At 31.9% G+C, this 17171-nt stretch overlaps 1 protein-coding gene across 1 annotated transcript; it reads left to right on the forward strand.

Moving 5' to 3' along the window:
- Positions 1 to 4771: 4771 nt before the first annotated feature.
- On the forward strand, positions 4772 to 6506 carry LOC127795220 (GDSL esterase/lipase At5g45950-like). The gene is made up of 5 exons (XM_052326758.1): positions 4772 to 5255; positions 5346 to 5482; positions 5578 to 5808; positions 5900 to 6146; positions 6233 to 6506. The coding sequence occupies exons 1-5, from the start codon at positions 4913 to 4915 to the stop codon at positions 6421 to 6423; spliced, it is 1149 nt and encodes a 382-aa protein (XP_052182718.1). The 5' UTR covers positions 4772 to 4912; the 3' UTR covers positions 6424 to 6506.
- The last annotated feature ends 10665 nt before the right edge of the window (positions 6507 to 17171 follow it).

The raw sequence follows: 17171 nt of genomic DNA on the forward strand, positions 1-17171 counted from the left end.
CTCTGAACCCTGGAGTTCGAAAGTGTAGGTCACCTCCGAACTCCACGGTTTGGAGGCTCTTAGCGCCTCCGAACTTCAGGGTTCAGAGGTAGCCAGCACTTTCGAACCCTGGAGTTCAGAAGTGCATGCCACCTCCGAACTCCACAATTTAGAGGTTGCCAACGCCTTTGAACTCCACGGTTCGGAGGGGCTAGGAGTGGCGATGGTCGATCCGAACTCCAGTGTTTGGAGGTTGCCACCTCTTTTGAATCCAATTGGAGGTGCTAAGGGTGGCGGTGGCCGATCCAAACTCCAGTGTTCGAAGGCCGCCACCTTCTCCGAACACAGCAGCCACCACCACTGCGATGTATGAGATATGTGGGAGAGGATAATTTTGGAATATAAATGACTACAGAAGAGTAATAAAAGTGGTTGTGATAAGTATTTATTAAATTCATTTTAGTTATGGCTGTGAAGAGCAAAAACGTGGTTGTGAATATAATTTCCCAATAAAAAAATCTCTTTCCAATCTTTGTTCATGACAAAATTAAAATTTCCTTTTCAGTCCCTTTTGACTGATATGCATAAACTCAATAATATTCATGAAAACTCTTTTTAGTATATTTATGAATTTAAACTTATCACTCACATTTGGCAACACTTTGGTTTGGGACATCAATTTCTACTACTATGGTATGGTACATCCAAGGAGTAGAATAATTTCTTCCATATTGCATAATGGCTTATCTTGCTTGTGATTTAATTTTTATTTTTTGAAAAAATTTAAATCAAGACAAGATTTAATGTAAATAGTAAAGTTATTATTGATTTATTGTATCTTAAAAGGCCATAAGTTCTTCTCCATTGCATGAAAGGCATTTTGAAAAATGGAAAAAGGTTCTGTACACCAAAATATTAGGTGCTTGCTTAAATAATATAATATATTTTACAATTAAAATAATAAAGAACATGTTTTTTAATTATAAAAAATATAACTATGCACTAAAATATACAAATATGAACTTATACTAAATATATACATGTATTGAAAATATATTTATATTTATATATAAATATAATTTACATATATATTTCCTAAATTAACAAATGAAATATAGCTAGCGGCGGCTTCTATTTCTACCATTGTTGCTTGTGGGATTTGTTATCCTTACCTAGGTTGCGTAGAAATGAAAATAAGAAATAAATATAATATAATATAAAATAATATTTAAAAAATAAGAAATAGAAACACATAAATAAAAAAAACATAGGGTTATTTTTGTAGTTTTTAATATAAAAATATAAAATAATATTCAACTTAAAAATAAATATAAATTTTATAATACATTCAAACAAACATAAACATAAATTCCATCGTTCATAAACTATGATTTACTAATTAAAAATGTATAAATTTAAAAAAAATATATAATATAATTTATAAAGGTTTATCTACTTCATTATTCTTTTTCTCTATGGTATCATTGGCATCTTTTTCAAATAGTATGGTCTCCAACTCTGTTTATCTAAAAAGATATTAACAAACTCAATTTAGGTTTAAGTTGGTGCTATTTTTTCTATTTAAAATGTGAAATTAAGTGGAATTTACACAATTTAGCAAATGGCACAAATGTAACTATTGGTTTTAAAAAAAGAAATTATAAATAATTTAAATATTAATATTAAAAGGAGAAGATATAGGGAAAAAAAGAGAGAAGATGAAGACAAAGAAAAGTAAGAGCATAAGAGATAAAAGTAGAAGAAGATTTAGTAAAGCAAGAAGGTGCGGTGTAGAAGGGGAATACAAGAAGTCGGGAAGCTACATGGTAATAGCGAATGTAACATTCTGCATCGAGTGATAGAAAGAATCGAAATAACTTATCTTGATAGGTCTACGCGAATTTATTAGGGGATCACCTATTCTTAAGTTTCTCCAGTTCAAACACGTTTAACCTAGGAGTTCTTTACCTACATTCAGTCTAAATTATATCTAATCGATGTTGTTTTCTTTTTTATTTATTCTCAATATATACTACGCTTCTCTAGACTCTTAAGATATTATAAAGAATACCAGTAATACAAGTGGGTCAATCAAAGCAAGGCAATGTTGAAGCTGTTGCAAGCAGGCTTAGAGAGATTTTTTTTTTTTTATCTCTAACCTTTTCACGACCTCAAGACTTGACTTCAATTCGACATCTCTTTTCTAATAACGAATCTTATTGATTGTTACAACTTTAAATCCTCACATTCGATGGTGATTGTGTTGTTGTAGTTGGCTGCAGTGGCTAGCTTATGCAGGTAGTTTTTTAAATTTTAAATAAAATTAAATATTTAATTTATTTATATATGAAATTTTCTTTATATATATACGCTAACATGCCTACAAATGTGGCAGCCAGGGTAACCATCTCAGCAAGGTCACCCTAACTAAAGTTGATTATTTTAATTTAAAATTAAAATAAAAAAAATGTTTTTTTTTTTATTTTCACCTTTTTTTCCCCCGAAGAAGTGAAAGCTGTATTCATTAATTTCTACACATCAGACGCCATGTTTTGAATATTTTTCAAAGATAAAAATTAAAAGCCACATTAAAATCAAACGATATATTTAGTTGGGTTAGGTCCATCGCTACACGTAAATGCGCTCAACTTCCATGTTCCAAATCCAGCTCCCATTAATTAATTGGATTGAAATTGACACCCCAGCTGAAGCAGGGTCGCCCCATTATTGAATCCTACTTAATTATATGTGGAAAAGAAACCCAAGGGAGCAGGGTCGCCCCATTATTGAAAATTTCTCAAGTGCATGTGGAAAAGAAACCCACGTTCATTGGAATTTGGACGCCACCTAAATATTTTGGCCTTCAAGTCTAGGCTTATCCGATTTTTATGAAGTTCATGTAGTGCACCCATGTACCTTCAAGCACGTGGCAATGTTGAGTTTTGAACAACCACCTTATCTTTAAACTTGACCGTTCATTATTATTTACTTCATAAAAAAAAAAAAAACAAACAGTTTCATGGTAATGTTGAGTTTTGTAATAGTGTTTATTGGTTTGGGTGGGGAATGCCCATTTTATTAGACGTGGGCTTTGGTCATCATCCATTGTCAACAGTTGATTGAACTTTTAGGAGATGTGTAATCAATTATAATTGAATTAAATTAATTAAAAATTATTAATTAAATTAAATTAAATTGAGATAAAATTAAATTGAACCGATCGAGTCATCTAAACTAATTGAAATCAAATTAATTGAATTTTGAGTAGTTATAACCGAACCGAAAACTAAATCAAAATTTTTATCAAAAAAATCAAACTGAACCTAATAATTAAACTAAACCTAATAAAAGAGGGTTAGGTTTTTGGTTCGGTTCTATTTTTTGATTAATAATACTAAAAAAATTGAATCAAATAACCAAAATTCTTGGTAGAAATAATCGAACTGAACCAAAGTTAATAACTGAATCGAACTAAATAACTAAAAATTTTGAGAAAAATAACCGAACTAAACTAAGCAAATTTGTTGGTTCGATTTAGTTCATTCCATTTAGTTGAATTCTTGCTCACCCCTTGTCTCTAGTAATAGTCCAAGTGTTGAAATGGCTTTCATCAATGATGTCTAATTGGGTGATGTGATATGAAATTAATATTGATAAAGCAGTAGTATTAGTATTTGGTAATTAGGTGTTGTATTGTGTGTATTAATATTTAGAATAAATAGTAAATATTTGAGACATATTTTATTACTATGTCATAGATTTGTAAGATGACTAAAAAATACTCATATATTAAATAATTATTTTGTAAAGTGACATAATTATAAAAATAAATATCCTATTGATGATTGCAGGTTCTAATAAAAAGCCATCATTTTTAAAAAAAAAAAAATATTGGCGTCCCTTACTTTTATAATCTAACTCTTTTTTTTTTAAAAACAAGTAGTTGTTCTATAAAAACACACCAATATTTACCAAACAATATTTTCTTTTTAAAAAATTAAAAACTTTTATGTTTTAAGTGACACAACAATACCAATGAGACACATACAGCTCATAGCTACCCAATTCTTAAAGAGTTCAACAACTTTAATTAGCCTTACAAATATTTTACTAAAAATTATTGTATGAAATATGAATCTAAACATGTAAGTCGGTCCCCAATGAATTCTCAACAAACTCTTTTTAAAACTCTTCAATTAAAATAAAAATAAAAATTCATAATTAATAGATATGGACACTTATTTGAACCTTTATTAAAAATGATGAACTATAAAACTAATCCATTAGTTATGACAATACATAAGACTCTGGATGAATGTTTTTACTTATATTCTTATAATTATATATAATTATATATCATACACGATTAATTACAATTGTATTATATTGTAGGAAAATGCTAATTTGCTTGAATGTGGTTGATGCACGGAATGATCAAAGGCATCAAATGACAAAAATGCCCTCATCCAATTTGCAAATTCTCCACCCCTATCCTTGGTTACCTCCTCTCTCATGTCCGCCTCCAACAATCTCTGCCTCGCCTCACCTCGTCATTGCCTTGTGCTGCCAATCGCGTGCTACATTGCCTCACCTTGCACCGATCGTCCTTGAGTCCTATCAGACTCGATGGATATGACGGGTTTCATCATCGATGAAGTTCGTTCGATCATCCTATATGTCATCCACATTCGGACAATGTAGCAAAATCCTCTATTATATTATGATGAATATCTTCACAAGATCACTTCCTTAAATAATTAAGGATGAAACCATGGCATAAAAAAAGAAGTTCAAGACAAGATCCTTCAACCTTACTTCATATGTGTGAATATATATATATGTACACACAGTGATGTTAATGCTCAACCTAACACAATTCACTACCATCTAACTTATTTAAACAAATTAAGAAGCTTGACTTGGCTTCTCATGAATGATCAAACCTCAAGAAGAAGCTTCTCACATGGTTACTTTCTCTCCGCCTCGGCCGTTTGACGAATTGAGGATGACAGAAATGGCGGCGATCATTATCTTGCTAGCTTCGACGGTGCCGATGTTTGCGGAGGCCGTGGATTTCCATCAGCTTAGGCAAAAGGCAACCAGAAGAAACGTGACATGTTTGCTGGTGTTCGGAGACTCCACCGTTGATCCCGGCAACAACAACCTCCTCGCCTCAGGCGCCCCCAAGAGCAACTTCCCCCCTTATGGCAAGGACTTCTTCAATGGCCGCCCCACCGGCAGGTTCACCAACGGAAGACTAGCCACCGACTTCATCGGTAACCCACTTCTTTTTCTCCGTATTCTAATGCAAGTCTAGTGATTGCCGGTTTTCATAAAAAAAAAAAAAAATGATTCTTTGCGTCCAGCGGAGGCATTCGGTTTCGGCCATGTCGCCATGATCAGGGGCTTTCTTGATCCAACTGCAAATAAGGCCGATCTTCTGCATGGCATCAGTTTTGCATCAGCGGGTTCTGGTTACGACGAAGTCACCGCCAATTTTTCGGTGAGCTTTTCATCCTTTTTACATTTGTTCGATCCTCAACTTTTGCATATATATATATATATGTGGATGTTAAAGGTAGAACTACGGTGAATTAGCACTCATTTTCAGTTTCAAAACAACTGGAGTATTTCCGGCATTACAAGATCCACTTGAGCCGACTGGCGGGAGAGATGACGGCCAGGCAAGTCATCGAAGACGCCATATATATTGTAAGCATGGGAACAAACGACTTCCTCCAGTACTACGTCGAACCCACTCGCTCCATGCAGTTCGGCCTCCAACAATACCAGAACTTCTTGATCTCCCGTATGCTTCGTTTTGTTCAGGTGAGCATATATACCATATATACATGGTACGATTAATGATAGTAATTGCGAGTTCTCGTGACTTAGAAATCGTTGATTGGGTTGATTGCAGGCATTGCATTCAATGGGAGCAAGAAGACTGGCAGTCGTGGGAGTGCCCCCTTTTGGTTGCATACCAGTTGTGAAGGCGTTCTTGGGTCAGACCAAGTGCTTGGAACAGTACAATGACGTAGCTATTTCATTCAATTCCAAGTTGAAAAGGGAGCTGGCAGCCTTAGAGGCATCACTAGGGATTCAAAGTGCCTACATAGACATATACGTTGTGATATCAAGCGCAATACAAAACCCCACTAAATATGGTACGGGACGTATATATATATGGTTTTGAGTATTAGTTGTCCGACTACCTAACAAAATACTTACATTTATAAGTGGAATATGATAGGTTTGAAAGAGACCGGAAAAGGGTGTTGTGGGACGGGGACAACAGAAGTGGGAGATGGATGCAAGGGTATGAACACATGTTCGGATGCGACCAAGTACGTCTTCTGGGACGCCATACATCCAACTGAAAAAATGTATCAAATAATTGCATATCAGGCTCTAAAATCAATTTATGAGAACCTGTTGAACTAACAACTGTGCATTCTTCTTCTGGCTTGGTTGTGAGCTTTGGGAGACAAAGACCCCCCCCCCCCCCCCCCCCCCCCGATGGCCGAATTTGTCGGATTCCAATAAAAATTGATTTCTCTGGAGCTTAATTTCTTCTTGCGTATCTTAATTATTATTCGTAAGTGTGATATTTCTTGATGGAAAAATTAATATATGACTGCGAAACGAATAAAGATTAAGTTTTATTTTAAAAGTTAACAGCGCAGCAGTGCTCATAAATTCAATGAATACATGATAACATTATTATATCAATACAATGAAATTACATAACCATTGCATTAAATATTTTTCCCATGAGACACTAACACTAATATTATGCCACTAAAACAATGCTAAGTAGTTCTAATTTTTGGACCGAGCCAGTCCTACAGAGCTTTTTTGCCCAATTTACCCTTTTGGATTTCACAATCAGTGTTCAAATGACATCAGGGGCAGCCCTTTCCAGATGTTCAAATGGCAAAGTCGACAAAATCAAATGAATAAAAATGCATTTGTGAGTTTTTTATATTCGTAGTTTAATAAAATTATTTTAGATAAAATTACCCAGAGTCTAATTAAAATTACAAACGTCACATCTATAAAATAGCATTAACCACACAACACTTTTGTTAAAATGTTTTCTGGTAATTTTATTGTTCAAAACACTTTTTTTTTTTTTAAAAAAATTATTGGTCAGCCAAATTTAATGACACTAATAGTATTTATTAGATGATCCGACAAAAAAATAAATTAGGTGAGATTCAATCTATCAATGATAATCAAATATGTAAATATGTATGCCTAATTCAAATTAGATGATTTAGTTAATGGGCTAACACTACAAGAAATTCGAGATTTAGCGATGGATTTTCAATGATGGACATTTCCTTCGCTATTTTGTGACGGAACAACGATGGAATTGCAACGAATTACAAAAAAAAAAAATTTATGAGAATTAGAACGAATTTCAGCTACAGAAAAAATTCTGTCACAAAAAATATTGAAATTTTTTTTTTTTTAGCAACGGAGACAATAATCCGTCACTAACATTAGCGACGAAAAATTATTTCTATCTCTAAATTTTAATAATAATAAAAATTAGATTTTCATAAAGCGACGGAATTTATTTCCGTCATTAATTTTAACTACGGAAAGATAGTTCCATCGTGAAATTTTAAAATAAAAAATTAATTTAAATATTAGTTTAAATAATTAAAATAAAATTTTAATTTTAAATTTTTTATTATTAAAATTTAGCGACGGAACTATCTTTCTGTCGCTAATTTTTGTGTCGGAAAGATACTAAATTTAAAATAAAAAAAATTAAATTTAAAGTTATTTTAAATTAAAAAAATAAAAAAATTAAAGTTAGCAGCGGATCAATCAGTCGCTGCCGTTAATTTTTTAATTTTTATTTTTTTATTCAATTAATTTATAAATATTTAAATTTAAAATGAATATCTAAATATATAAATATTTAAATTTTATAAAATATTAAATATACATTTAACCATGAGATGAATATAAAAAAATTAATTTATAAAATTTAAATAAATATATTAATATTAAAAATCATAATATTGCTAAATTTTAATTATATCAATTAATATATTTTATGTGTATAAAATAAAAAATATATTAAATGTATAATAATTAATTATTTGTAATATTTATTAAATGTGTACAAAATGTAAACAAACACTTAGGATTGACAATGGTTCGGTTTGATTTCGGTTTTTGCCAAAACCATAACCAAACCAAACTTAAATTACTAAAACCAAAACCAAACTATTACCCATTTGGTTTTAAAAATTTAAAACCATAACCAAACCATTCTGTTTTGGTTCTGTTTCGGTTTAACCATGATTTTTTTAGTTTAATCCATATCAACAAACAAAAACAAATAGCATTCATAATTTTTTTTGATAATTTCACAACAAACAAAGATAAATTATAATAAAGTTATAGGTGTCAAAAGGGCCGGTCCGAATCGGCCCATGGGCTTTTTAAACGGGCCGGGCCGGCCCTTTTACTAAAAGGGTTGAGCCGGGCCCGGGCCCTTTTGCCATGGATAGAGCTCGGCCCGACCCACGGCTCCCCTACAAAGGGGCTGGACCAAGCCGGGCCGGGCCAGCACGGGGCTAGAGGGTCGGGCCGGGCCCGGTGGGTCCGGCCCTTTTTTTTTAAATAATTTTTTAAAAATAATACATATAATATATACATATATAAATATCAAAATAATACATATATAAAAATTAATTTTTTCTTTAAAAAATATTTTCTATCTTAATTCTTAAGTTTTAAATATTATTTCATTATTTTATATTTCAAAATTCTATATGCCTTATAATTTTTCTTGTGAATTGATATGAAAAATAATGTACATATAAAAAGGAGAATGTTTATTTATAATTTAAATATACAAAAAATTTAACTTAAAAATTTTAAATAAATTGATAGTTATTATTTATATATATTGCGAAATTAAATTTTTTAGTATCCAATATCAATAATTACTAAAGAATAACAAAATAAAAAAAAATGAGTAAGGGCCTTACTGGCCCATAAGGGCCTCATGGGCCCGGCCCATAAGGGCCATGGGTCTGGTCGGGCTGGGCCCTTAGATGGGCCGGGCCGTGGGCCCAATTTCTTTGGCCCAGCCCGGCCCGTTTGAACAGTAACGGGCCGGGCCAAAGCCCGGCCCATCACGGGCTGGGCCGCCCGGCCCTTTTGACACCTCTAAATAAAGTTACCTTATTCTTGCATAAAGTTACAAAACTTATTGGATATAAAATCACATTTCCAAATCTACAATTGTTAAAATCAATAAATTAATATGTACATAATTAAATTCTAATTTAAGCTAAAAAAATTAGTTACGAAAGTTAATACCTTCATCAACATTAATATATTCGTTGTAAATTGATGCATATCCATCTGAAATGAATGAGCCAACTCCATCTAACAAAATTATAAATATAAAAAATAAATTAATATGAAGAGAGATGAGGCAGAGAGCGAGGGTGAGCGAGAGCAAGAGGGGCCGAGCCCTAGCGAGAGCAAGAGAGATTTAGCAAGGGCGAGTGAGAGCAAGAGAGATGCAGAGAGCGAGGGCGATTGGCGAGCTCGCGTGGAGGAGCAAGAGAAATGAGGCAGAAAAGGTGAGAGAGATTGAGGGCAAGCGAGAGCAGGGGCCGAGCCTTAGCAAGAGCAAGAGAGATCCAGCGAGGGCGAGCGAGAGCAAGAGACATGCAGAGAGCAAGGGCGAGGGCGGGCGGACAAGCGAGAGGCAGCGAGGGTGAGAGAGGAAGGAGAAGAGAAGGAGAAAAGGGTTTGCAAGCAAGGCAATTGGGTTGGGGTAGGCTAGCCTCAGGTGGGCTGGGCTCAGGTGGGCGGGGTTGTATATAATATATATTATATATACATATTATATTATATATATTCGGTTCAGTTCGGTTACCCACCATTCGGTTCGATTTTGGTTCGGATTTTGGTTTGGTTTTAGTGAAAACCATAATCAAACCATACCCATTGAAACAGTATTCGATTTTTTCCCGAACCAAACCATTACCCAGTCAAACGGTTTTTAACCGCATTGATCGGTTCAGTTTCGGTTCAGTTCCCCACAGTTTCGGTTGCAATTGCCATCCCTACAAACACTATATTTAAAAAATAAATAAAAAGTTTAAAAACCATAATATTATTGAAATTTTCTTTATTTTAAATTTTAGAAATCATAAAAATGAAACAATATTGAGGGATTACATTATATATAAAGGAGTCTAGGAGCTATCTCGTCAATCTCTTTCTCTCTATAAATAAGAGAGTTTTTCGCTAAGCTAAAAAGTTTAAAAACCATAATATATGAATGATATTGTGTCGTATACTTGATAACAGTATCATATGTCACTATCTAATATATAGACATTGTAACATAATTAAATGTATAATTAAAACATTCATAATAAACAATTAGAGAAGTGACACGTGTTGATTAGGATAAGGGAGTATCAAAATAAGTACGGAATGGTTTTCGGACGGAGATATGGAATGGTTTTCCCCCTTAATAGTTATACTATAAAAAAACTATAGGGGTTAATTTTTATTTTTAAAGTTTAAGTGTTATGTATAAAACAATAATGTTGATCAAGAAAAAAATAAATAAATCTCTTTATCATTTGTTCTCTCTAATTTTGTCTCTAAGTTATAGATGAAATTCAATAATCTGAAACCCATTGTGTTGATTAGATAGGTTCTGCTATTAGTATTGTTCTACTCTGTAATTGAGAATCCTAGGTGCGGTGGATGTTTTGGATTTTTATTTTTTAAATTTTTTTTATGAAACTTGAAATTTATCCTAGTAATTTATAGATGTTATGTAGATTTCGTTTAATATAAATTTTATTTATAGAATTTTTTTTTAAGATAACAAACTATTAATAAATAATTTAATAAATCAAATTAATTTATTATAATTATTAGATTTATAATATAATTAAATTTTTAAATAAATATTAATTTGAAATACAACAATTTAAATTATTTTATTATCACATTTTAGATAATTACAATAAGATTTTATTTAAATTATTTAATAATAAAATTTTATTTAAATTACATTATTTTTATCAATTAAATAATTATTAATATTATTTTTATAAATTATATTATTTTTTTATATAATTATTAAATATTAAAAAATAAATAAATTCAAGATGCGGGAATCTCCCCACCTATTTTCTGCCAAATCCCCCCATTCCTCCGAAAAATCCCTAACTCCCCCCAAAATCTCTAACCTTTTTTTGGCTCTCTAGCTTTCTCATTCTCATCTCTTGCACTCGTTCTCTCATATTGCTTGTTGCCTCGCCATTCCCCGCTCTCGCTCTCGTTCTTTCATCTCGCTTGCTGCCTCGCCCTTCCTCGCTCTCGCTCTCGTTCTTTCATCTCGCTTGCTACCTCGCCCTCTCCCGCTCTCGCTCTCTTATCTCGCTTGCTGCCTCATCCTCCCCCGCTTTCGTTCTCGCTCTTTGCTTCGCTTTCGCTTGTTGCCTCACCCTCGCTCTTGCTCACAGCTCGCCCTCATTTCTTGCTCGTAGCTCGCCTTCGCCTCTCAGTTGCTCGTCCTCGTCTCTAGCTTGCTCGCTCTGTCACTCTCACTCGCGACTCGCCCTCGCTCGCTGTCTAGTAAGCGTCTTTCGCTTGCAGCCCTTCGCCCTCGCCAAGGTTCTCTATGGTTAAATTATTTTTTTAATTTTTAATTTTGTGGATATTTATTTTACATTTTATTTTTAAAATTTGTTTGCTGCTTATGTTAAATTTTGTAAATTTGTGGTGTTTTCAGTATTAGTTCATTTTTTTGGTTTAATTTTTTTTATTTTTCCTTATTTCTTTTTGTTTGTTTATGTTAAATTTTGTAAATTTGTAGTGTTTGTTGCTGTGTTTTTTCAGTGAATTATTAAAAATGTTCTTTTATTTTTTTATATGTTTTTTTTATGTTATTTTATTAAAAATTTATTTATTGTGTTGTTTACTGTTCATATATTTTTTATGCTTTTTTTGTGTTATTTTATTTGTTAATATATTTTATTTATTTTCAGTAAATTATTAGAAATATTTATTAGGATTGTAATTTTATTATATTTTTGGTTATATTTAAAGTTTAAATATTTAAGTATTAATTTTTAATATTAATTAATTATCTTGTTTTTTAATAATTTTATGTTTGTTAGGATTTTAGTGTTTTTTTTCCGACGTAGTGAAAATATTTTTTTTATTTTTAATTATTATTATTATTATTTTTTAATTTTTAATTTTTTTTATTTTTTAGTATATTTTAGCGATGGAATGGTTCCGTCGCTAAATATTTTTAAATTTTATATTAAAATAAAGCATTTAAAAAAATAGTGACGGAATATTCCGTCGGTAATATAAATTTTTATTTTTTTAATAATTTTTTAAAAAAAATAGCTACGAAAATTTTCATTGCTAAATTTAAAAAAATGCATTTAGCAACAAATTTTTTTTGTCACTAATCCGTCGCTAATTTGGCGACGGACTTGTTGCAAAAAAAAAATAGCGATGATGACTTCAACGATGGAAAAAATTTGTCACTAAATTGATTTAGTGATGAATTTTTAAATTTAGTAATAGAATATTTCTGTCGTTAAATTTTGAATTGTCGCTAAATTCTGAATTTCTTGTAGTGTAATAAGACCTATTGGGTTAAGCTTGGTTAAATTAAAGTTCAAATATATATAGGCTTCATTCAATCAACTTGAATCCGGCTAAATAATTTTTAATAATATTTTTTAGCAAAAGGAAGAGATAATAACTTGAAGGTCATGAGATCATAGTGTTTGGAGAATGCTTATGCGCGCACACATAAAAAAAAAAAAAAAAAAGGTCTAGAAGAGCAGCAACAGTAGTAGAGAAGAAAATAGTAGAAACAACGGAGGCTGCAAAAGCTATAACAACAGTCCAACAACAATAATAATCCAAAAGGGGTGTTTTCTGAAATTTGTGGATTTTGAAGGAACAAGGGAAAAGATAATTATAGAAAATTTTAAAATAGGGAAAATTTCCAAGTTTTAGGGCCATTTATGTATCTCTAAAAAATATTTATGTCAAATACGTACAAATATAAAAATTGTGATTCTAACATGTAACATAAGAATAGGGTAAATCACACTAAAGATCACTAAATTTTGGTGTGTTTTTTTATTTTAATCGTTAAACTTTAATTCTTTATAATGTGATCACAGAAGTTAAAAATTTTTTACAATGTGGTCACATATAAAATTTTTCGAACACTTTATAGCCGGAGTGAGTGACGTGGTGTTAATGTGACAAATAATAAAAATTATTGTGCAATAACAACCAATTAGATCATGTCACGTGTCAAACCTATCAAACCCATTAACGCCACGTGACACGTTTTGATTAGTTGTTATTACATAATATTTTTATTGTTTGTCACATCAGCACCATGTGTGTGCCATGTCACCCATTTCGGCTATAAAATGGTTGAAAAATCTTATATGTGACCATATTGTAAAATTTTTTAAACTTCTGTGATCACGTTACAAAGAATTAAAGTTTAATAATCAAAATTAAAAATACACAAAAATTTAATAATCTTTTATATGATTTACCCCCATAAGAATGCAATGGAAGCCATAAGTCACATCAATTTATAAATGGGTTTGCCTTCTCCTTACTAATTGAGATTTGAATCTTAGTTTCCATAGATCAAACCTCATTACTCCATCTATTTTTGTTGTTGCTACTTGTTACTAACATATTTATTTGAAATAGATATGTGTTCATACCCCTTTCTCTATACTTATTTTTGTCTTGTTGGTTTTTAAATTAATAAGTTGTATCATATTTATCCAATAAACAAAAGAAAACTGCTGAATTTTTACTTTTTTGGACAGTTGTTATATATTTCATCATCAACTTTTAAAGTAGTGATTCTTAATAAATCACTATACATGGGTGACTAGCCTACCCATAATACCAACTACAATCAACATACAGCCCATAGCTTTATATTACTCCTAGACTTATATTTAATTTACTATTATTCTTGACAAAAAAAAAAATTCATCAAACAAATCATAACTGTAGTGTCATAAATAAAAATCTATTAAAAATTTAAAAACCTAAAATATCTTTTTTTGTTAAAAGACATAAATTTCTTATATGCGGGATAGAGAGTCTTGCACAAACATGTAAACTAGATAACTCCGACATCCAATTTTTTTTTAAATATTTTATAATTATCTATAAAGAATTATAATTCTAAAATAATTTTAAAATATTGGGATAAACATCATCCCTAAGAAATTTTATCTCTAAAAAAAGCATGATAAACGTTATCTATAATAATCTTAGTATCAGCCAGACTATGAATAATTGAGATAGGCATTATCTACAAGAATCCTAATCTTAAGACACTTTGGATTACTAAAGATTATTCCATTTCTCGATCTCTATAAACAAGCATACATTGATTCTTTAAAAGATATGATGTCTTTGATACTGATTTCAATATAATTTTTATTATTTTTAGTGTCTAATTTAAGTATCGAAGTATTTGCACGGGACCTTTTTGTACATTCTGATTATTTTTTCATTTTTGCAGCCTTAGACAACTTGACGGTGATGTTTTCAGTTAGCTAAATTTAACAATTGACGTCGTTTGTGAAAAACATGTAGAAAACTTAAAAATGCCACGACTCTCACACGATTTCAAGATACAAGAAGCTGAATTAAATCAATTAAAAAAATATTTGTGATAATCTTATCTTATTAATAGTATGCTCTATCATTTAATATTTATGCCCCTGTTACGGTTTTGTTTTTCAATTGTTGCTTTATGCAAAGAGAAGAAAAAATGGAAAAGAAGCAAGTGAGGCTCTATGTATATACAATATACATATATACATATTATATTGCAACCAAAAGGGAATATTATATTGCAATCAAAAGGCAAGCTTCCGGGAAGCTTGGAAAAAAAGAAGAAGCAAACCCAGAAAGCCATGGACGAAGAAGCAGCAAGGTCGACGGTGAACATGGTTGTGGTGGAAGCAAACAGTGGCTGCCACAAGCAATGCTAGAGATGGCGGCGGAGCACGGCTGCGAGGAGCCGACAACGAACACAACAATATAAACATGGCCAAAATTGAACCGGACCGGCGGTTCGAACCGGAACCGGCCGAACCGGAACCGGATCGAACCGACGAAATTCGGTCCGGTTCCGGTTCAAGGTTCCGGAGAACCGGAACCGCCGGTTCCGCGGAACCGGACCGTTGCCCCCCTCCCCCGTGGCCCCCCCCCCTCGTGCGGCCGTGCCCCCCTCCCCCCCGTGCTCCCCCTCCAATGCGGCCGTGCCCCCCCTCCCTCCCCTGTGGCCCCCCCCGTGCGGCCGTGCCCCCCCTCCCCCAACGGTCCAAAATTGGACCGTTGGCCCCCCCCCCAACGGTCCAAAATTGGACCGTTGGCTGCCACCCCCAACCAATTTTATTGTTTTTTTTTTAAATTTTATAATTCCTATCTATATATACCCCTCCCTCCCCCACTCATTTTTCACACTTTCTCTCTCTCTCTCTCTCTCTCAAGTCTCAAGCTATTATTCTCTCAATTTTGTCTCTCATTTAATATTTTAATTTCAATTTCTTCAATCTTCTCATTTTGTTATTTATCAATTTATTCAATTATATTGTTAATTATTTATTACTTGTTACTATATTACTTTATCATTATTATATTTTTTTATTATCATACTTTTTTCAAAAAAATGGCAAGTGAAGGTAGAAATGTTGAAAATGTTGAGTTTGAAGCTCAAAATTTTCAAACACAAGAGAGTGAAACTCAACAAAAGGGAGGTGGAAAAATTTCTACTTCTGATATTTTTAATATTCATTTCAAGAAAACACCAAAAGGAGATGGTAAATTTGATGTATCTTGTAATTATTGTAATCAGGTATACAAATTCAAGCAAGGAGGTGGATATGGTACTTTCGCCCGACATTTGCAAACAAAGCACCCGCTCAAGGTTGGATTGAGCCGCGATCAAACACAAATATCCGGGTTTGCTACCTTTTCAAACTCTCCTCAATTATTTCATTATAATGAAGCTAATTGTAGGTCTGGTTTAGCTGAAATGGTAGCAATTGATCATTTATCTTTTAGTTTTGGTGAAAAATTAGGTTTTACTCGATTTTGTCAAAACTTTGTTAATCCTAGTTTTAAATCAATTCCTAGAAATACTTTGAAAAGGAATTTGTTAAAATTGTTTAAAAACTCAAAAATTGAATTGATAACATATTTTCAAAACAATAATATTAATGTTTCTATTTGTAGTGATATTTGGAGTGATCATTGGCAAACTCATTCATATATGGGTATTACTTGTCATTGGGTTGATGAAAATTATGTTTTACAAAAAAGAATTCTTGCGTATCGATGTTTTGATGAAAGTCATAATGCTGAAAATATTTGTAGATTAATTCAACAAATTTTACAAGAATATAGATTAGTTAATAGAATTTTTTCAATTTCTTTTGATAATGCATCGGCTAATATTGCTTCTATTAATGAATTGAAAAGAATTTGCCAACCAAATTTTGGTGGAAGATTTTTTCATGTTAGATGTGCATGTCATGTTTTAAATTTATGTGTTCAAGATGGTATTAAGTCACTTAATTCTTATTTAGATCCAATTAGAAATGTTCTTTCTTATATTTGGGTACATCCTCGAACTGCAAAAGCATGGGCACATTTTTGCACCTCCAATGGTCAAACCCCAAAACGTTTTTCAAAAGATGTCCCTACTCGTTGGAACTCAACTTTTAAATTACTTAATCAATCTTTTGAATATAAAGATTTATTGTGTTCTTTTGCAGCAAATTATATTCCACAATATCCTATTTTTCCAACTATGTGGAATGTTTGTAGTTCAATTTTGAATATTTTACGAATTTTTAATGATGCTACTCATACACTTAGTAGTGTTTATAAACCAACTTCACATCAATTTTTAATAGAAGCAATGAATGTGGCCGGTGTATTAATGGAAGGAATTAATGTTGAAGAAATTTGTCATGTTGTTTTAGAAATGAGAGAAAAATGGTTACGTTATTATCAATTTATTCCTGAAATTTTTCTTGTTACTATGGTATTTGATCCTAGGTGTAAATTTGATGGTTTAATTGAGTGTTTGTCTAACT

This window comes from Diospyros lotus, chromosome 2 (assembly GCF_014633365.1).
Source record: "Diospyros lotus cultivar Yz01 chromosome 2, ASM1463336v1, whole genome shotgun sequence".
NCBI lineage: Eukaryota > Viridiplantae > Streptophyta > Magnoliopsida > Ericales > Ebenaceae > Diospyros > Diospyros lotus.